At 37.9% G+C, this 22,110-nt stretch overlaps 1 protein-coding gene across 2 annotated transcripts in view; it reads right to left on the bottom strand.

The window, feature by feature from the left end:
* Positions 1-9,724: 9,724 nt before the first annotated feature.
* VPS13A (vacuolar protein sorting 13 homolog A) overlaps positions 9,725-22,110 on the bottom strand; it is a 252,521-nt gene continuing 240,135 nt past the window's right edge. For both annotated transcript variants that reach the window (XM_087444443.1, XM_004439626.3), the window contains exons 71-72: positions 19,353-19,427; positions 9,725-11,212 (exon numbers count right to left, since the gene is read on the bottom strand). In XM_087444443.1, the coding sequence (XP_087300569.1) occupies positions 11,162-11,212; positions 19,353-19,427 (126 nt within the window). In that variant the 3' untranslated portion in view covers positions 9,725-11,161. The remainder of the gene's footprint in view (positions 11,213-19,352; positions 19,428-22,110) is intronic.

Consider the following 22,110-nt stretch of genomic DNA (forward strand, 5'->3'; position numbering starts at 1 on the left):
GCCTATTTTAATTAACCCAACTTAAACTAGCATTTATTTACTGAATATTTTCCCAGATCATGTGAACTTGGAAAACATTTGGGTTAGTTTCTGTATTTCTGATAGTGTAGAAATACTTAATTCATATACAGGCATACTGTAAGTGCTTATTTTTAAGCCAATTGAATAGAGCTCTTTTACAAATTAATTTTGGCAATACCATCTGGAGGTAAAAAAATATCACACATCTACAACATACATATGTAGATATACATAAACATACAGACAAATGCAAAGAGAGACCTTATAGCTATCATTATAAAATTTTAGCCATGAATTAGGTACAATAATACAAAACTCACTAGTTTATAAAAGAACAGTTGGATCCAAATTGTGTTTCTGGCAGATGGAATAAGTTAAATTTACCCACTCAGATGGCTAAAGCTTTTTTACCAATATTTGAGAAGACACAAGGTTTTTTCCTTCCACCCAATTTCCAAATAGCTCCTTTTCCCCTTCTGTGAGAATCATCTCCCTAAAATTTGCATTTCAAAGAGATGGCTCTCAGGTGCTAGAGAAGATGGGGGTAAAAAATTTACATCTCAAAGGCACAGAAAAAAATATGCAAGTTTTCTCCAAGGAGTTTTGGGGTATATTTGCCCATTATCAGAGGTCTAGGGTAATTACTACTTAAATTTTTCCTTTTCATAAGTACAGGACAATTCTGTTTCTTATGTCCCAATCTTTTACAATATCTACAAGCATTTTGAGAGAAAGAAGGGAGTTTTGGGGATCGGTAAGGACAGTTGGACTTTATATTGCTTCCAGAGCTGCATTTCTGGTTTTGTAAAGATTCATAAAACAAAGATAGTTGTTTCTAACTCCTCAAAGAATTGGGTGAGCCTGAATGATATCATGGGGCTGACCCACCCATCCAACAACATTATCTTCAATTTGCTTCTTTATATCAGGGAGAAGATTTTCATTCCAACCAAGATGGAAACCAAAAGAATCTTGTGTTCTGAAGGTTCAGGGGTTTAATGCTGTATGCCTTTGTAAAGTCTGTATAAAGCATTCAACAAAAGCCTTCGAATGCTCTCCTTTTAAAATATACAATTCAACCTTGGACCAATTCACTTTAAGGGGAAAAACCTCTACTATTGATTCTGTCAGCCCCTGAACATTGGCTTCCAGCTGATCCATTTCCTAATTATTTGTAGGAGGGCCTCGGAGGAATTCTGGTCATCTGTTTCCTGTGTGTGTGTGTGTGTGTGTGTGTTTCCCTAGGGGGCTGTCTGGCTTGTCTGTAACTACAGTATAATCATGGGTGGGAGAACACCCCTGAGCAGCTGATCAAGGTTCCTGCGAGTGGGGTTGTGAATGTCCACCGATCTTTTTAACTCCTCTTTAAATCCGGTAGGATCTTCTGAAAGTGAAGGTTAAAAGGGCTTTGTAATTTCGTCTTGTTAAGAAAGTCTCTAAGGCTAGATGCCATACTCCCCCATGTCCTCTTTTCAATTTGGTCATTCCATAGGTATCAATAAGAGAATAGTTTAGAATGAGAGATCTCTAAAAATTCTTTTCAAATACAGAAGTTGTTCCAATTTAAAGGATCCATTATCTGGCAATCGATGAGTAGGATCTTTAATGGTATATTAATCTCAATAGTGACTCAAACCAATGAGCCTTTTTATGGCTTAACCATGGAAGCAAGAGGCGTCCTCCAAGAGGTTGCAAAAGATGCAGCCCTCACAAGATCCAGAAAGTTCACTCCCAGAGTTAGCCTAAGAAAACAAAGACCTCCATTGGTACAGGTGGTGCGAACGGAGTAGTAAAAAGGGTGTCTCCAGTTTCCAACAAGAACATGAGACACCACCAGTCACAGACCCACTAATCTGTGACTCCAGGCAGGTGTTACTGGAATGGGACTTTTCCAGCACTAATGAGATAACAAAGGTTGAGATGACAAAGGCCCCTTATGAACTGGGACCCCTTAAGACAAACTCCCCTGAGAGCTGGCACAGTGGGACAAAGAGAATGCTGCTTGTCCCCTCAGTGTCTCAGATCCCCAGCCTATTCAGCTGGCTGTCAGATACAAGCCAATATTTGCATCTTCTGGCAGGTGGAGACCAGAGAGCATTCTCATTGGTCAAAAAGCAAAGCTCTCAAGACATGGAACAAGATGAAAATTTCATCTGGCCTATGGTTCTGTTCCTTATGACAAATGACACAAAAGACAGAGACAACAGAAAACAATGACCATCTCTGGGAAAAAAGAGATCAATAGAAAAACAAGAGTACCCATAATAAAAATATTTACCAGAGTGTCTATCCCCAAGGAACTAATGCACACAAATATTTTCTCCTGCTAATCTAGGAAGGAAGGGAAAGGTGAAATTTTCCCTTCCTCTCTCGACTAGGCACTACTGACAGAGATCTGGGAGAGCTGACTTTGGTAAGAATTCTTATGCTTTGCCAGCTTCTGCCAGTTTTCCAGGATCCTGTCTGTAGGCTCCAGGGCAAGTGTAGTGTCTCAGGAGGTCCATCATAGGATGCCAAACTGTAGGCGAGGAAAAATAATTTTCCCTCTACCCTGCTAGGTTTTTGGCTGAGAGCCACTCTGTAATAAAAGACAGATTAATAGGAGAAAAACACTATAGGAGAAGTTTAATGACATGTATACCTCCTGTATATATGGGAAATATCCCAGAAAACTAACTCCCCAAAATGCCCCAAGACATCACCTTAAATACCTTCTTCAGCTAAAGACAGAAGAAAGATGTTTTGGGGATGGGGAAGAAGGCCAGTTATGGGAGGTGACCAGGAAAAGTACAGTAAACAAGGGTAAGGTTGTTATGCAGATTTAAGATGGGCACCTTCTCCACTGATAAGAGTATCTTGTGATTTAGTCATCTTTCTCTTCCTGGTGCAGAGAGACACCTTACAAATGGAGATTTCTCTTATAAATGTAAATTTCCCTCACAAAAGGGTAACTTCTCTGAAAAGTTTTCAGAGCTTTTTATGTGATTGCTGTTTCTTAATAATCATCAGCTCAAAATAATCCTTATGCCAAAGAGGCATATTTTGGGGTGGCACATTCTGTTCCCTTTCATCCTCCACTTTGAGGCAAGTCTGTATTCATCATTATGATATGTTGGAGTTCCCTTAGTAGCTGGCTCAGTAACGCAGAAGCAGAGTCACCTGGGAAGTGCAGACTGCTTCAAACTAAAGGCCTAAGATGGTTTTGTTTCTGCTTTTTATTGGAAGATGCGCACACACATACAAATACACACACACATGCACATCACTTAGGGTTTAAAGTGTGATATGTCTTCTCTCTGGTCAGTCTACAAGATGTACCCAGATTAGTTATGTATGTTATGGAACAATGTGTCAGCATTCCTAAAATGTACCAAGCCTTCATATCAGCTAGTCAGTCAGGTTCTCATTTTGTTGGAACACTTCCAAGTGTGAAGCTAGTAAAGAAAAGAAGAGCATCATTGCTGGAAACGACAGGAATTGTGCTTATAGCTAGTGATTCTACCATAGCAACATTAGCTTTAAAAACTAACCTTCATTCAAGAAATGAATGCAAAAGCAACAGTTTTTGTGGAACCTGACAAACTGATGTTAAAAATGTATCTGGAACAGTAAAGGTCCAGGAATAGCCAAGACAATTTTGCACAAGAGAACAAAGAGATGGGGCAGTAGTTCTTTAGGGTATCTAGAAATATAACAAACAAAAAGCAAGACAACCTGGGCGGGCGGGGGGGGGGGGTTGGGGGAGGCACCCTGCACTAAAGGTCATGAACTGCTTCTAATCACCCAATTAACACAAGAAAAGGGCTCTAGAAAGTCAGTAATCAGGGAAATTAAACAATGTGGAATTTTTTTACTTTAAGCACCGTTCTAGCACTGAATTGTTAGTTTTAATTTACCTTTTGCTGACAAAGCATACAAGAAAACGATGGCCTTCAATCACTTCTAGTTGCAGGAGGGCTGTGAAATAAATCATTAATAAAAGGTTGTAATTATAAAGTATTTTCTTAAGTCACGGAAAGGCTGAACTCTCCATATCAGAGGTGAATTAATTACCTCTGCCAATATTGATTCTGCAAGTAGAAAAGGCTCTCCTAGCCCTTCTCCTAAAATATGCTCATTACTTACTGAGAAAATAAGCCATTTGAAGTTTTCTGAAGTTGAGAGGCACAGTCTGGGTACTTAAGAATTTACTAAGTATTACCACTCAAGCTTTTAGTCAGCAATGATCATGCTGGGCTGGAATGCTGCTGGGTTTGACTGAAAAATCAGGACCTTGGGTAATCTGTTAGTTATCCACATTTAGTTAGGCCCCAAAGAGGGTAGAGTTTAGATAGGTGAGGGAAGACTTACTGCAAGTGGTTCTAGTTTTATCCAATAACTAAAAACACAGGCAGTGAAACCGGCAAACGGCCACTGATGATTAAGTAGCTAGGAACTAAAGTCTTTTCTTTTTTGCAATTACTGGTTACAGCTTTTAGCAGTTTACCCACCCACTGTTAACTGTGCTGCTTAGGCAATATGCTATCTGACTCCCACTAGGTTCCTATAGATAACGTCTCCCTGGAGCCTGGGTCACCATGGCAATGGGTGTTTGAGCTGTTTTTCAGGAATTAGAACCCCCTGTCCACTTCAGGCCTGTTGAGACCACCAACCCATCAAATGGGCCCACGCAGATGTCCCATAAGCAACCTTTTGATGTCAAGAAACTAAAAACTCCACCCTCAGGTCATCCTGATGTCACCATTTTGTGAACATGCGTCCTATGAAGAGGCACGAAGTCTGACTACGCTTGCGCAGATCATCAATTACCTCACCTCTCCTCACCTCCAATCATCTATCTCCACATTTCAGATCACCTTGCCCTCTACCCCATAAATATCCCTGAGTCCCCATTATCAGGGAGGCGGATGTGAGACTTGTTTTCCCATTTTCCTCACTTGGCTGCCTTTTGATTAAACCCTCTCTCTGCTGCAATCTTGTCTCAGTGTTTGGCTTTCTGGGCGACGGGCAAAAACGAACCTGGTTTGGTAATAGCAGACTGAAGATCAGAAATCTTTATTTGACTCAATATATTTGAAAAAGGTATATATAGTTACACTGGGCAGTCATCTTACCAAGTAATCTAATTCTACTAATAGCAAGAAATAAATGTGGGTTATAAAAAGTTAGTCATTTGTGAGCATGGCCAACCAACTTTCAGGAAAAAAAAAAAAGACTAAGGTCAATTTCAAGGGGAAGAACTTCACTGTAAACATTTGTGTTTATAAATTATCAGAATACACAAAACCAAGGCAGAGACTGTATAACAGGCAACTGGGCCAGGAGCCCACATGAGAGGAATAAGGAACACAAAAGTGAAGAAAATATTGCAGTGATGCAGAAATAGATATTTAAAAAACTAATTATCATCATCAATGACCATATTTTTACCAAAGAATAAGCATTCCAAGGAAGCACAGACTAGTTGGTCAATACAAAAATTAGTACTTTTAAAGTGCACATTCCCTGAAAAATTCATTTTTATATGTAATACACATATTCACATAGAGAGATGATCATTTTTAAAAGTTTATAACAATCTATCTGACCTTGCAACAAGTCCCAAGTACAATTTCTAACAGTTTGTTAGTGTGGGTATAAAACCATTGACATTGAGAACATTCAATCTAATTTACATTTTTATTTGAATGTTTTTCAGCCTCCAAGTTGGAAACTTTTGGCTAGCCAATGGAACACTGGCGGCACGATGGCGTAATAAGAAACATTGGGGTTTTCCAACATGTTCCATTTTAAGTACACTTCTGATTATTAGACTTTTTATTATACTACTCTCACAGGGTTTCTTGTTACAAGGACTTCATTAGAAGAAACACAAAGGTATCAAAGCAATACTGAATGAATGGTGCTCAGTGACAGGAATTTTCAGGTTGACAGATATCTATCATGGCAGGTGTTAAACTATAATACAAATTAGTTTGTATTTGTATGAAGTAACAAAAACTTCAAAAATACACTCATATCAACCTATAAAATTTGAAGTTACATTTCTTATGTAGCTCTTTGGGTAACCAAAATTATCAAAATTTTTTTTTTGAAAATGCCATATTTTTTAAAAACAACAACTAATCCATAATTCTAAAGTAAAACCTTTTTTTTTTTTTTTTTTTTTGGTGAGGAAGATCAGCCCTGAGCTAACATCTGTGCTAATCCTCTTTTTCTGCTGAGGAAGACCGGCTCTGAGCTAACATCTATTGCCAATCCTCCTTTTTTCTCCCCCCAAAGCCCCAGTAGATAGTTGTATGGTCACAGCTGCACATCCTTCTAGTTGCTGTATGTGGGACGCAGCCTCAGCATGGCCAGACAAGCCGTGCATCGGTGCGCGCCCGGATCCGAACCCAGCCTGCCAGTAGCGGAGCGCGTGCACTTAACCGCTAAGCCATGGGGCTGGCCCAAAGTAAAACTTTTTAAAAAAATAACATGGAAAAATTTATTTTACAAAAGAGGTAATAAAGTAAAAAAACAAAGGTTTCACTTAAAGAAACATGAAAGAGGTTTGTAAGAGAGTAGATCCAGCATCTTCTCAGTCTCTGTGCTGGCCTGCTTTTAGGATAGCCCTGAAACAAGTACTACTTTAGACCACGTGTGGCGGAAAGAAAAGAAGTATGACAAAAAGTCTGCACTGATAGCTATATTGGCCAATGATCAAAAGTATAGATTATAAGAATCATAAAAATTTTGACTGATTAATGTTAACTTGACTAGGTTAGCATTAGCAGTAAGGTATAATTTCAAAAGTATATTTCAAAGAATTGGGTAGGAGGGTGAAAGGTCCCCTTTTAGAGCATTAAAGGAGCTATAAGTGATACTGGGTAGCACCAAAGAAAATCAAATTGAATAAAGTTTGTATTGAATCTTGCATAATGAATATAGGTTATCTACATTTTCTACTTGAATCCTACAGAAATGAAGAAATTCAATTATTTTTGACTAAACTGTATTGACATTTGTATAGCACCCTCCAGAGATTAAATATTTTGGCCCTACGAGAATGTGAATGTATAAGCTCCCTATTTTCAAGGGCCTTTGATATCTGAATGATGAATCAGACAGAGGGTAGATGGAGCAAATTCAATTTACTTAAAAGGAGTATTTCTGTCCCCAATCCTAGAAAAATGCTTATCAGTAGGAGAGAGATTGAAATACATCTAGTTAAATGATATCCTGTGGTCTTTTTTGGGTCCTGTTTGTGGATCTAATTTTTCTATGTTTTTTCTGGTCCCACTGATGCCAGCTGTCAGTGGGAACTCATAAACAGGTATCTGAGGGTATCTGGTACACACTAGGAAAGGAAAACATTTTATAAACCAAAATAAGAGCTATCCTATTTTCTGACTCCAAAGAAAAATATAGTCCTCATAATATGAAGACTCCCTAAGCTGTGGATCTGCTGCTCCTTATCTAAGGTCAGGCTCCACTCAATCCAGATTGTTCCAATAACACTGGAGGGCCCACGCCTCCTACGGCAGTAGCTGTCAAGGTTTTTTTTTTTTTTTTTTAACTGCAATTCCTAATATGAAATAATATATATATATATTTTTTTTCCCCTAAAGCCCCAAGCGATAGTTGTAAGTCATAGTTGCACATTCTTCTAGTTGCTGTATGTGGGACGCGGCCTCAGCATGGCCGGAGAAGCAGTGCGTCTGTGCGCGTCCGGGATCCGAACCCGGGCAGCCTGCATCGGAGCGCACACACTTAACCGCTAAGCCATGGGGCCGGCCCTGAAATAATATTTTATATTGTGACCCAGTACACACAGTATATAGAGTATTTAACTGAAACAATATTTCAGGAAACAATATTTAACTTTGTTACATGAAATGCTTTCATTTTCTTTTCTATTCCACTTTTAAAGTATGCTGGTCTTGAGTTGTTAAATTGATTTCATTGCCCACTAATGGGTTAGGACCTACAGTTTGAAAAACACTGTCCTTGAAGATTTTGGTTGATCGTGAGAAAAGGTAAAAAGCAATGGCCCTGGAACCCAAACGGTTTTCTCTGAATTGTGTTGGCTGGGGCAGGAAAACACCCAGTCCAGAACAGCTACTTCCACCTTTAGTGTATTCAGTACACACTTTCAGCTCCTACAGGCAAAGGTAACCCAGTACCTTGTCCCAATCTTTCTAATCCTGGGGCCTTGATTTGGCCTGAAGGATCCACTAACACTGGCAATTGATAACTGAATCACTAAGGTGCAGAAAATTTAGCACTGAGTAGAAGCGTTATTTATTACCAGACAGAAATAGGATACTACCTTGCAGAATATTTCTAAGACACGAGCTAGGTGCATATATATTCACTGGGATAATATTATTGCTACTACCATCAGAAAAAATTAGAGAGATAATTATGACAGGAAAGATAATATAAATTTAAGAAAAATTTATTATTTATTTGGAGCCCACAGGATAGTTTTGGGATGAATAAGGATTATGGAGGAGAGAGAGGGCCAGGGAAGAACTGCCTCGAGCTGGTAATGATTATTTGTACTAAGCTGATCCTGGGAAAAATCCCAAGGTCTTGCTAACACCAGGGAAGCAGCAGCAAAGACGTATGCTATAATCACGAAGCCACTGGAGAAGTGTACACGCTCTTTGGTTTAGACAGTATTTTGTAAATGTGAAGAAATCACAAGCTTCTTTTTGTATCAGAAATCAATGTTGCTATTTCTAATGATCATAGTTCTATGGAGGAGAGTTGGCAGGGCACAGACACTCTCCCTTGGGCTTCACGCAATGATCACAGACCAGAATACAGGCTGTGTTAGAATTAAGGGGCTGGGGCTATAGCTAACAAATAATACAAAAGAGGACACAGTACTGAGGACCTCATCCCATAGCAATAACCAAACAACTAAGACAAGTTTAAAGTTCTGAAGCAGAGAGCCATTAAATGTAGTTAAATATAATTCAGGGCAGATTGTTTTCAAATAAGATAAGATTATGGATGCAGAAAAAAAGAATATAGAATCAAACGCATAATTGTAAATTGTAAAATGTTATGCTAAAAAGACTGACATTATCTAGTGATCTACTGATGTTCTTTGTTTAGATGAAGACAATTGATAAACCACTGCTCTTGAAATTGTGGGTCTTTCTACTCTAGAAACAGAGAAAGTGATGGGAGGTGTTGATGGGTAGATGAGTGGTAAAGAAAGAAGAAAAGATACTTCTAGGTTCTTATTGGTAAGGGAACAGGAGGATAGGCACACTGGCTTTACATGTGTACTAGTTACAAAACCCACTCCTGCAGTTCCAGAAGATACCAGAAGAATTTCTATGTTTCCTCTTTTAGGCTTTTCCCCTTTACCATGGGACACTCAAGGAGTTATGGATCTGTATTTTTTCTGAGAATGAAATCATGAAACTGGAGTAGGTAATGAGGTACTTAGCTAACGGTACTGAATAGAACTCCAGTAAAGCAACATTTCGGATGAGGACAATCTGATGGAAGTTTTCTGACTACTCTACTCTTAGGTTGAATTCTGATGTATGCAAAATTGGAGGAGCTCAGCAACAGAGAAAAGGCATATGCTACTTTGAACAAAGGTCATCATAGGAGTACGCACTACCATGTGATTTGAAATTTGTCATCTTTTGACTCAATTTATGTTCAGCAAAGAAAAAAACATTCTGGGGGAAACTACTGATAATAAACAAAGTGTTTTTATAATCAGGAAAATCAACAGTATTTAGTAGCAGGACATGGTCAGGAAGAAATACAATTACAGTCTGGCATGCTGTTTATTTTAGCTTTTACAACAAAGCAAGGGTTTGAGGAGCCTGAGGAGAATTTCACAACCATTGACTATACAGTCTCCAATTCCAAAAAGTTTATAATAATTTGGCAGCACATACAACATGCATCAAATACTCTGTATTATTCAATAACTAAATGAGACACTGCATCATTCTCTTCATGGTTCACAATCATATATTCATCCCCCTCCACTTGAAAAAGTCAATTAATATTGAGGTACAAGGATCTTGGACAAAAACCAAGAAAAAAAACAAAACCCATGACCTTATTTTTACTAATATGCAGACCATGATTTTTGTTCTGATGAGCTATATATTTAAAAGAGTGATTCTCATTAGAATAACTGTAGAGAAAGCAAATTAGAAATTCTCAATCTATTGCAAACAGGACAGCTTACTGGGTTAGATTTTAGGGTACATACATTTACCTGTGAGAGGGGCTGTCTGTTCAGAAACATAACTCATATCTAAGATGGTGGGAATTTTGTTTATTTCATATTACCAGTGAATGGAAAGTTGGTATTGTTAAGGCTTCAGGAATTTTCCTTTAAAGTCAAGCAACCTATTAAAAACATGACCTGGGTAAACCAAGTAGATCCAATGGAGTTGGCTTGAGGAAATATTTCTAAGGCTTCAAAAGTTCTAAGAGGGCTTTCCATTTTTATGTATGCCACTCATTTCTTCAAGCCTTTTGTAAGAGGAAGCTTGAAGGAGTATTATTCAATATATATTATATTATATAAAAAAGATTGTTTTTCATAGTCATGCTTTGCATTTGAAGTATAGTTAAAACCTATCCTTTATTTTAAAAAAATAAGGAAAATAATACCAAAATATTTGTCTGTAAAAAGAACTTCATGTTTCTAAAGAAACCACCACTGAAGTTCTCTTGATACCACTGAGGCAATGTCTGATTTGATCATTTATCTGTCACTCATTCAGAGAGTTTGAAGTAAGCATGATAGAAGTTTAAAATGTAAACTAGGAACATTAAACTTAGCTCCATGTGAAGGCTAAATATGGGCAACTCCTCCAGCACTGCAGAGAATCACCTAGAGCAAATATTTAAGATTCATAAAAGAAATGTTTCTTTTATAAGGTAATTAGAATTTTAACCAGATGCATGATTCAAGTTAGAAAACCAAATAGATCCCCAAAGAGTTGAAATATTTTAATCACATAGCTATTTTACCTGATTCTAACTGATTTTTTTTTTTTTAGTACTTGAAATACTTCTGTTCTATAGATCCCTAACAGGTTTTGGAAGGTACCAAAGTGCAAACTGTAATGATTTATTGCTGTGTGTCTTCAGGCAGTGTTTTCCATCAGAGGCTTGGGGAAGGTTCTCTTGCTTCTTCTAGCTTCGCAAGGATCCACTGTTGTGGGGAAACAAACCAACATTTGTTTACTTCAATGAACTTGCAATGAAACTCAAAATGTAATGAATGGAAATCTAGAAGCTGGCTTTCTAGATTAGTTGGGTGTATACTCATAGCCAATGATTAAATTCACCTTGCATAAGAGATCATTCACTCACTTAAAACTCACTCATTACCAGGGACAATGGTACTGGGTTTGATTTAGCAGTAGGAATAATGTTTTCCTAAGGTCTTTGGACTTAGATGTTCATCTTCAGAATAAGAAAAGTAAAACGAACCATCCTGAGAGAGAAGGGTTATTTGGCAGCTAGACTAAATAACTTTGGCATAGTGTGAAAATTATCCATGCAAAAATCATTCCATCCTATGCCAATTTAGTATCACAAACATTCATGATTCCATATATAGGATTCCACTGATTGAGTAGGAATAATTACATATAATTCTGCAGTGAGTAGTAGCACAGCAACATTCTTGAGCATTTTAGGTACTCTCATTATAAATTTTCTATTTGAAAGGATTTGAAATCACAAAATAAAATGAAAATGTAATGCAAACCTTTCTACCAATAATGTGTATTATTATTGGGACTGTATGACAGATAAAAGCATTGGAGGTGATACTGGGGTTATCCCATTATGAAAAGCTTTAGCAGAGATATTTGTGCTTCTTTAACTTAAGAATAACCTAGTGGGCCCAGTGGCATAGTGGTTAGGTTCATGTGTCCCGCTTCGGCGGCCCAGGGTTTGCAGGTTCGAATCCTGGGGATGTATCTAAACACCGCTTATCAAGCCATGCTGTGGCAGGCGTCCCACATATAGAGTAGAGGAAGATGGGCATGGATGTTAGCCCAGGGCCAATCTTCCTCAGCAAAAAGAGGAGGAATGGCAACAGATGTTGGCTCAGGGCTAATCTTCCTCACCAAAAAAAAAAAAAGAATAACCTAGTGGGAATAGCTTTAAGATAAGTAGAGAAAGAGAACTGAGCTCAGTAGCCTTCTTTGGATGTTTCTGGCAGAGCAGGAGGAATAAACACAAACCTTCTTGGATAAAATAACATGGTGACAGAGATTAAATGGAAAACTTATTACAGAGAAACTGAAATACGTGGTAAAGTCCTTCAGCAACATGAAAGAAGATGGCCTGAAAGTCATGCTATTATCATGTTCTACTCTGTCTCCCTGGTTCCAGGTAACATGAATATTGAGGCTTTCATTACTCTATTCCTCTTTCTTTGTAACTTATCCGTGCCCTCTTTCAGTTTTCTGCTGTTAGTATGCCAGTGTTGCCTTATATCACAAAGTCTAGATAGAATATTGCACAGCCCATGCTAAACTGTCCAAGGTTCCTGGTTTGGGGTCCAGATGTGACAAGTGAACTGGTAAATGTCATATCCAGCCAGGACCAAGGCAGAGAGCAGTATGAAGGCGGGAGGCCCAGGGATTCAGTAAAAGAATAAATAATGTGTTCTTATTATATGTTTCATGACACAGTGAGTACAATTCAGCATCAGAAATAATGTCTTAGTTATTAATGAGGTGGATACTCAGTTCATAGTCTTCCTTTTCTTGACAGTGCTCATGTTTGTAACTGCCATAATCCTGAAGTATATATAGTGCTTTTCAGTTCATACCATTCACATTTTGAGGAAACTGAGGTTAACTGACTTCTCCAAAGTCCTACAGTCAAGAAGGAACAGAACCAATATTCAAACCCAAATTTTCTGACTACAGGCTTGGCTCCTTTTGCCATGCTATGGTAATTAAAAAAAAAAGAAAAATCGGATGTCAGCATCATGGCTGAATGAGCTTTCCCCATAAACTCTCCTTGAATAAGATACAACAAAAATGACATTTGCATACCAACAAAGGACACTCACATAACACAAAAAACGTGTGAGAGACCCACGCAGCTGCACATCTCAGGGTGAAGGTGCTGGAACCCCCGAAGAAGTGGGGAGAGGTAAGGAGAAATCCTCCCCCTCCCCTTTCCATTGGTGACTCTGGGTCCCTGTGGCTCCCAGAGAGAGAGGGGTGAGGGGCGGCCCTCTGCAGGAAAACCGTCGCTCTGTAAGTCCTCTCACAGCCTGTGGGAAAATCCCATATGGAGGAGATGGAACTGTTGCGGTGGTGCCGTCAACATCTGAGCACCCCAGGAGAGCAGACAGTGAGGGAAGAATGAAAAGGCCCCTGGGATCGGGCAGGCAAAAGAGAGAACCCCTCCCCACCCCACACACCCAGTGCTTCAGAACAATTGCTCAGCCAGAGCACCCACAGAGCACAGCAGGCTCAGAATACACAGCCCTTGACCCCCACCCAGTGGCAGCAGGTGGAAACTGTGACCAGATATTTTTTAGGGTGAAGAAAAACAAGCCAACATAAGCAGGCAGGATGCAAAAATATATTAAATCTCTAGATCAGAAGGAAAATAACAAGAACTCAGAAATCAACCCTGAAGGCTCAGAAATGTACAACCTAAACGACAGAGAATTCAAAATAGCTATCATAAAAAAGCTCAATGAATTACAAGAAAACACAGAACAACAAATCAACGATATCAGGAATTTCTTCACAAAAAACCATAAAGAAAAACCAATCAGTATTTGTTGGAGATGAAAAACACAATGGAGGATATAAAGGAAAATCTGGAATCTTTAAAGAACAGAGCTGACAATATGGAGGAAAGAATTAGCATTATTGAGGATAGGAATGCAGAAATGCTCCAGATAGAGGAGCAGAGAGAACTAAGACTAAAAAGAAATGAAGAAATTCTCAGAGAAATATCTGACACAATTAGGAAATGCAACGTAAGGATTATAGGTATTCCTGAGGGACAAGAGAGACAAAAAGGAACACAGAGCTTGTTCAAGCAAATAACAGCTAAGAATGTCCCAAATCTGGGGCAGGAGCTGGAAATACCAGTGAATGAAGCCAACAGATTGCCTAAATATATCAACATGGAAAGAACCTCTCCAAAGCACACAGTAGTAAAGCTGGCAAAAGTCAATGACAAAGAAACAATATTAAGAGCAGCTAGACAAAAAAAAAATAATAACGTACAAAGGAATTCCCATCAGGCTCTCAGCAGATTTCTCAACAGAAACTTTACAGGCTAGGAGAGACTGGAATGATATGTTCAAAATTCTGAAAGACAAAAACTTTCAGCCAAGAATACTCTATCCAGTGAAAATATCCTTCAAACATGATGGAGAAATAATAACTTTCCCAGATAAACAAAAGCTAAGGGAGTTCATGGCCACGAGACCCCCCCCACTACAAGAAATGCTCAAGAAGGCCCTCATGCCTGAAAAAAAAAGAAAGAAAGTGGATGCAAAGCTTTGAGCAAGGAGAAAAACAGGTAGACAAAATCAGAAAAATTGCAGCTCTCTTATCAGAATAGGTTAGCAAACAGTTACAAAAACCAAAGATTTAAGGGAAGGAAAACACTAAAAATAAATTATAACCTCATCACTTTAAACACACACTCACAACACAAGATGGACTGAGTTGTGACAATAATGACTTAGAAGGGGGAGAGGAAAGGGATCGAATCAACTTAGTCTAAGGAAATAAGAGGTCATCAGATAATGGACTATCTCATCCGTGAGATTTTTCATACAAACTTCAAGGTAACCACTAAACAAATAATCAGAACAGAGTCACATATGATGAATAAAGAGAAAACTAAAAGAGTCATCATACTAAACTGAATTGGTAGTCTGAAACACATGGGATGAGAAACAAAGGAAATGCAAAAGAACTGGAAAATGAGCAAAAAAGTAGCAACATTAAGCCCTCATATATCAATAATCACTCTATGTAAATGGATTGAATTCTCCAATCAAAAGACACAGAGTGGCTGGATGGATTAAAAAGCAAGACCCAACGATATGCTGCCTCCGGGAAACATACCTCAGCTCTAAAGACAAACACAGGCTCAGAGTGAAAGGATGGAAGACAATACTCCAAGCTAATGGCAAACAAAAGAAAGCAGGTGTTGCCATACTTATATCAAACAAAGTAGACTTCAAGATGAAACAGGTAATGAGAGACAAAGAGGGGCAATATATAATGATAAAAGGGACACTCCACCAAGAAGACATATCAATTATAAATATATATGCACCCCAAACAGGAGCACCGAAGTACATAAAGCAACTATTGACAAACCTAAAAGGAGATATTAACAACACAATAACAGTAGGGGATCTTAACACCCCACTTACATCAAGGGATAGATCATCCAGACAAAAAGTCAATAAAGAAATAGTGGAATTAAATGAAAAACTAGACGAGATGGACTTAACAGACATATACAGAGCACTCCATCCAAACACAGCAGATTCTTCTTCTTCTCAAGTGCGCATGGAACGTTCTCAAGGATAGACCATATGCTGGGAAACAAGGCAAGCCTCTATAAATTTAAGAAGATTGAAATCATAACAAGCATCTTTTCTGACCATGACGCTATAAAACTAGAAATCAACTACAAGAAAATAACTGGTAAAGCGACAAAGATGTGGAGACTAAACATGCTACTGACCAACCAATGGATCACTGATGCAATCGAAGGAGAAATAAAAAAATATCTAGAGACAAATGAAAATGAAAATGTCATACCAACTCATATGGGATGCAGCAAAAGTGGTCCTGAGAGGGAAACTCATAGCAATACAGGCCCACCTTAACAAACAAGAAAAATCCCAAATAAGCAACCTTAAACTACACCTAACAGAACTAGAAAAAGAAGAACAAAGAAAGCCCAAAGTCAGCAGGAGAGAAATAATAAAAATTAGAGCAGAAATAAATGAAATTGAAACCAAAAAAACAGTAGAAAGGATCAATGAAACACAGTTGGTTCTTTGAGAAGATAAACAAAATTGACAAACCCTTAGCCAGACTCACTAAGAAAAAAAGAGAGAAGGCTCAAATAAATAAAATTAGAAATGAAAGAGGAGAAATTACAATGGATACCACAGAAACACAAGGGATTATAAGAGAATACTATGAAAAACTATATGCCAACAAATTGGACAATCTAGAAGAAATGGATAAATTCCTAGACTCATACGACCTCCCAAAACTGAACCAAGAAGAAATAGAGAATCTGAATAGACCATTCACAAGTAAAGAGATTGAAACAGTAATCAAAAACCTCCCAAAAAATAAAACTCCAGGACCAGATGGCTTCTCCAGAGAATTTTACCAAACATTCAAAGAAGATTTAATACCTAACCTCCTCAAACTATTCCAAAAAATAGAGGAAGATGGAACACTTCCTAACACATTCTACAAGGCCAACATCACCCTGATACTGAAGCCAGACAAGGATAATACAAAGAAGGAAAACTACAGGCCAATATCGCTGATGAACATAGATGCAAAAACACTCAAAATATTGGCAAACTGAACACAACAATATGTTAAAAGGATCACACACCATGACCCAGTGGGATTTATACCAGGGTCACAGGGATGGTTCAACATCCACAAATCAATCAACGTGATACACCTTGTTAACAAACGAGGAATCAAAACCACATGATCATCTCAATAGATGCAGAGAAGGCATTTGACAAGATCCAACATCCATTTATGATAAAAACTCTCAACAAAATGGGTATAGAAGGAAAGAACCTCAACATAATAAGGGCCATCTATGACAAACCCACAGCCAACATCATACTCAATGGGGAAAAACTGAAAGCTATTCCTCTGAGAACAGGAACAAGACAAGGGTGCCCACTCTTGCCACTCTTATTCAACATAGTACTGGAGGTTTTGGCCAGAGCAATTAGGCAAGAAAAAAGAATAAAAGGAATCCAAATAGGCAACGAAGAAGTGAAACTCTTACTATTTGCAGATGACATGATTTTATATATATAAAACCCTAAAGAATCCATTGGAAAACTATTAGAAATAATCAACAACTACAGCAAAGGTTCAGGGTACAAAATCAACTTACAAAAATCAGTTGCATTTCTATATGTTAATAATGAACTAACAGAAAGAGAACACAAAAAGATAACCCCATTTACAATTGCAACAAAAAGAATAAAATATCTAGGAATAAATCTGACCAAGGAGGTGAAAGACCTATACAATGAAAACTATAAGACATTATTGAAAGAAACTGATGATGACATAAACAAATGGAAAATATTCCATGCACATGGATTGGAAGAATAAACATAGTTAAAATGTCTATATTACCTAAAGCAATCTACAGATTCAATGCAATCCCAATCAGAATCCCAATGACATTCTTCACGGAAATAGAACAAAGAATACTAAAATTCATATGGAGCAACAAAAGACCCCAAACAGCTAAAGCAATCCTGAGAAAAAAGAACAAAGCTGGAGGCATCACAATCCCTGACTTCAAGATGTACTACAAAACTATAATAATTACAACAGCATGATACTGGTACAAAAACAGACACACAGGTCAATGAAACAGAACTGAAAGCCCAGAAATAAAACCACACATCTATGGACAGCTAATCTTCGACAAAGGAGCTAAGAACATATAATGGAGAAAGGAAAGTCTCTTCAATAAATGGTGCTAGGAAAACTGGACAGCCACATTCAAAAGAATGAAAGTGGACCATCTTCTTTCACCATACACAAAAATTAACTCAAAATGGATCAAAGATCTGAAGGTGAGACCTGAAACTATAAAACTCCTGGATGAAAATATAGGCAGGACACTATTTGACATCGGTCACAAAGGGATCTTTTTGGATTCCATGTCTACTTGGACAAGGGAAGCAAAAGAAAAAATAAACAAGTGGGATTTCATCCAATTAAAGAGTTTCTACAAGGCAAATGAAACCAGGATCAAAATGAACAGACAACCCACCAGTTGGGAGAAAATACTTGCAAAGCATATATCTGACAAGGGGTTAATCTCCACAATATATAAAGAACTCACACAACTGAACAACAAAAAAAACAAACAACCCAATCAAAAAATGGGCAGAGGATATGAAGAGATACTTTCCCAAGGAAGATATACAGATGGCCAATAGGCACATGAAAAGATGTTCAACATCACTAATCATCAGGGAAATGCAAAGCAAAACAACACTAAGATATCACCCTACACCTGTTACAATGGCTATAATCACCAAGACAAAAAAACAACAAATGTTGGAGAGGTTGTGGAGAAAAGGGAACCCTCATTCACTGCTGGTGGGAATGCAAACTGATGCAGCCTCTATGGAAAACAGTATGGAGATTTCTCAAAAAATTAAAAATAGAAATACCTTATGATCCAGCTATCCCACTTCTGGGTATTTATCCAAAGAACTTGAAATCAACAATCCAAAGAAGCTTATGCACCCCTATGTTCATTGCAGCATTATTCACTATAGTCAAGAAGTGGAAGCAACCCAAGTGTCCCTCGACTGATGAACGGATAAAGAAGATGTGGTATATATACACAATGGAATACTACTCAGCCATAAAAAAGACAAAATCGTCCCATTTGCAACAACATGAATGGAACTGGAGGGTATTACGTTACACAAAATAAGCCAGAGAGAGAAAGACAAACACCACGTGATTTCACTCATATGTGGAAGATAAACCAACACAGACAGAGAGAACTGTTTGGTGGTTACTAGGGGCAAGGGGGTTGGGGATGGGGCACAAGGGGTGAAGGGAGCCATTTATATGGTGATGGACAAATAATAATGTATAACTAAAATTTCACAATGTTATAAACTATTAAGACATCAATTAAAAAAATTGTTTAAAAAAATCGCTATAGCTATATAGTAGAGAAATCAACAATGTGGGGCTGTACTTTCCCTGCTAGAGCTGGTAGATTAGCATTAGAATGAAATAATTTCTTTTGTTTGTTGACTTTTTTACAAAGTATTATAGTTAGGATTTAAATAAGATGGAACAATTTGACATGAAAAACAAGTAGGTGTGCTGAATTCAATCTAATGAAAAATAGTTTTGGGGAAATATTATCTAGTTACATATACTAAAACTATATTTTGGTAGTTTTAAATATAAAAACAAAATTAAAAACAAACAATACTTATCTGCCTTAAAAAACAGCCCAACTTACATGACTTTGAAATGAGAAGCTACTATCCGTTTAAGTAAAAGATTCATTATATTTACCCTAGCATCCTCTGGGGTCTTGAAGTTAATTATTTTTCCAAACTCTTTGGCATGGAATACAGATTTCACTCGTTCCTATAAATAGAATAAGTAACTTCATTAAAATGAAAATCCAGTTGTAGAAATATGATAAAGAAATGCCATGCAGTTTTATAAATTTGTGCTTAAAGTATCCATTTACACATATCATACACCTTAAAAAAAGCCACGAATGGGGAATCAAGAAGAATCAAACACAAACGGAAAAAATGGACTAAATTCTAACATATCTATTATCACTAAATCTAAGTTAAAAAGCTTTAGGTGAGATTTCAATTGCTAAAGCCACAAAGGGTTTATGCAGAGGATGGGAAGGAGATAAGTTTGGGGACAGTGCCACTGTTTTTCCCCTCCAAATAATTTCTCACATAGTTCTTGATATCTGGCCATGGAATCATGATGAGTTCAGCTCAAAAATAATATATACATTTATGTGTATACATACATACATACATATATGTATGTATACATTCACACATATGTACATTCACACACCCTCATATGTTATATGAGGGTGTGTGAATGTATGTGTGTATGTATGTAACGCCTGACATTTTTAACTAGTCATGCAATAAGAATGTAGTTTGAGAATCAAAGAAATCAGGGTGGGTCCTAGATCCTATATGATTGTTCTCCACTTTTTACACTCCTTTGGTATTCTGTTCAGTGTTTGTGGTGAAGAACTGTCTAAGGATGGATGTTAAGCATTAGAGGGACAAATAGAAAGAATGGGATTATTGAGGAGAAGGGTGGTGTTTACCTCTATTAACTATGGGTACAGTTATAGAAGAAGCAATGTGGAGGTTTTACTAGTCTAACAATTCCTATAAGTAATTCAAATAACCATGCAAATATAGACTCCAGAAGAAATCAGATTCTTTTATTTTAAAAATATGATTGCTGATACAAGGTCTTAAGAAAAAGTGGAAGGGGAAGAAATCAAGGAGATAAGAGGAAGCCTATCCTTGGAGGGAGAAAAAGATATGAAAAAAGCCAGGAAAGCAGTACGGGCTAGAGCAGAAGCTAACAGCCACTATACATCATTTCATATGTGGCCACAGGGCCTTTCACGTTCTGAGTGAATTAGAGAAATTCTCAGTGAATAAGTTGGTCTAAGACTCTCAAGAATTAATATCCAGGGGCCAGCCTGGTGGCATAGTGGTTAAGTTCATGCGCTCTGCTTCGGTGGCCCGGGATCCGCTGGTTTGGATCTTGGGTATGGACCTACACACTGCTCATCAAGCCATGCTGAGCCAGCGTCCCACCCACATAGAACAACTAGAAGGATGTACAACTATGACATACAACTATCTACTGGGGCTTTGGGGAGAAAAAAGGAAAAACAAAAAAGGAGGAAGATTGGCAACAGATGTTAGCTCAGGGTCGATCTTGCTCAGAAGAAAAAAAAAAAAAAGGAAATAATATCCCGTCTGAGAGCTCAAGAGCTGACCCATGTTTTTGGAATGAGTGGTAATATTGGAGAAATGGTCTTCACTGGTTAAACACAAGGCCTACGGGAAGTTCTGTTCAAAATAGGCTAGCCCAGAAGACATCTGTTGTTTCTGCCTGCCTGTGTCCGATGCTTCTTCCAGTAACAACTTTTTGAATCTCTTTTGGGTAACTATTTCTCACCTTCTCTCACTCCAAATACTTCAGATAGAGCTGATTCTTCCTTCTTGGTAGCAACCATGGTGATCCCTTGACCCTCACCTGGCTATGGCCCATTCCAGCTCCCTGACCAAAGTGACTGGTTCAGGATTAAGCACATGACCAAAGGTGGCCCAGTGAGACCCAGTGGGAAGTTTTCATTCTGCTGAGCCAGTAGGATACAAGGGTGGAACGTGTGCTGGCCATTGTGTCACCAGACTATAGCCTGCTTGACAATGAAGCAGAAGAAACTAGAACCTAGAGATGGGGGCAGCAAAGGAGAGAACAAAGGAGGAGAGGAAGGGGTGGAGAATAACTGCTAATGACATCATTTGAGCATATCTAAGCTACAAGAGATAGACTCAGACTTTTCAGTTACATGAGCCAATTAAATCCCTCAAAATCAAAACAAAACAAAAATAACAAAGAACAAAACTTACTTGGGTTGAATCACTCACAATATTTCTGACTAATACAGCCAGTGCCAAAGTGGTCCAACACACAGGTATTTGGTCAAATACCTTGAGGTCAAATATATTATCTTATATTTCTTTGTATCACCTATAATACCTAGCACAATCAGTACAACTTACAATAAATATGGAGTTTCTCCTGATTTATTAAATGACTAGCAATTCACTGTATTTTATAGCAACATCCAAGTACCAGGCACTGTGCTAGCTGCTAGTACTCAAAGCAGAATGAGAAATGGTCTCTGCCTTTAAGATGATTAGAATTGAATTGGGAAGATAAGATAATATCTATAAAAAGAGAAAGAACTATCAACAATCAGCTGTTAGAGAGAGAGAGAACTTTTCAAGTGTCTTTTTGAGAGACTTTCAGGGAAAAACATTCTGTAGGGAACTGCTAGGGATTCTGAGGTAAACAAATGATTTTCTCATTTTAGTGCCTTGGACAGCAGTGGGAAGGTGGGGATCTGTTACTGAATATAAAATAAGGGCCCAGGAACGTTGTTGTCAATGTAATAGCAAATAAAGAACATAAAGCACATAAAGTAGCATCTTTTTTCTTGGCCTAGCTTTCTTTTCTTTAAGCTTGAGTAAGACAGCAG

The sequence above is a fragment of the Ceratotherium simum genome, chromosome 20, assembly GCF_057802395.1.
Source record: "Ceratotherium simum simum isolate JZ-2026a chromosome 20, ASM5780239v1, whole genome shotgun sequence".
Classification (NCBI taxonomy): domain Eukaryota; kingdom Metazoa; phylum Chordata; class Mammalia; order Perissodactyla; family Rhinocerotidae; genus Ceratotherium; species Ceratotherium simum.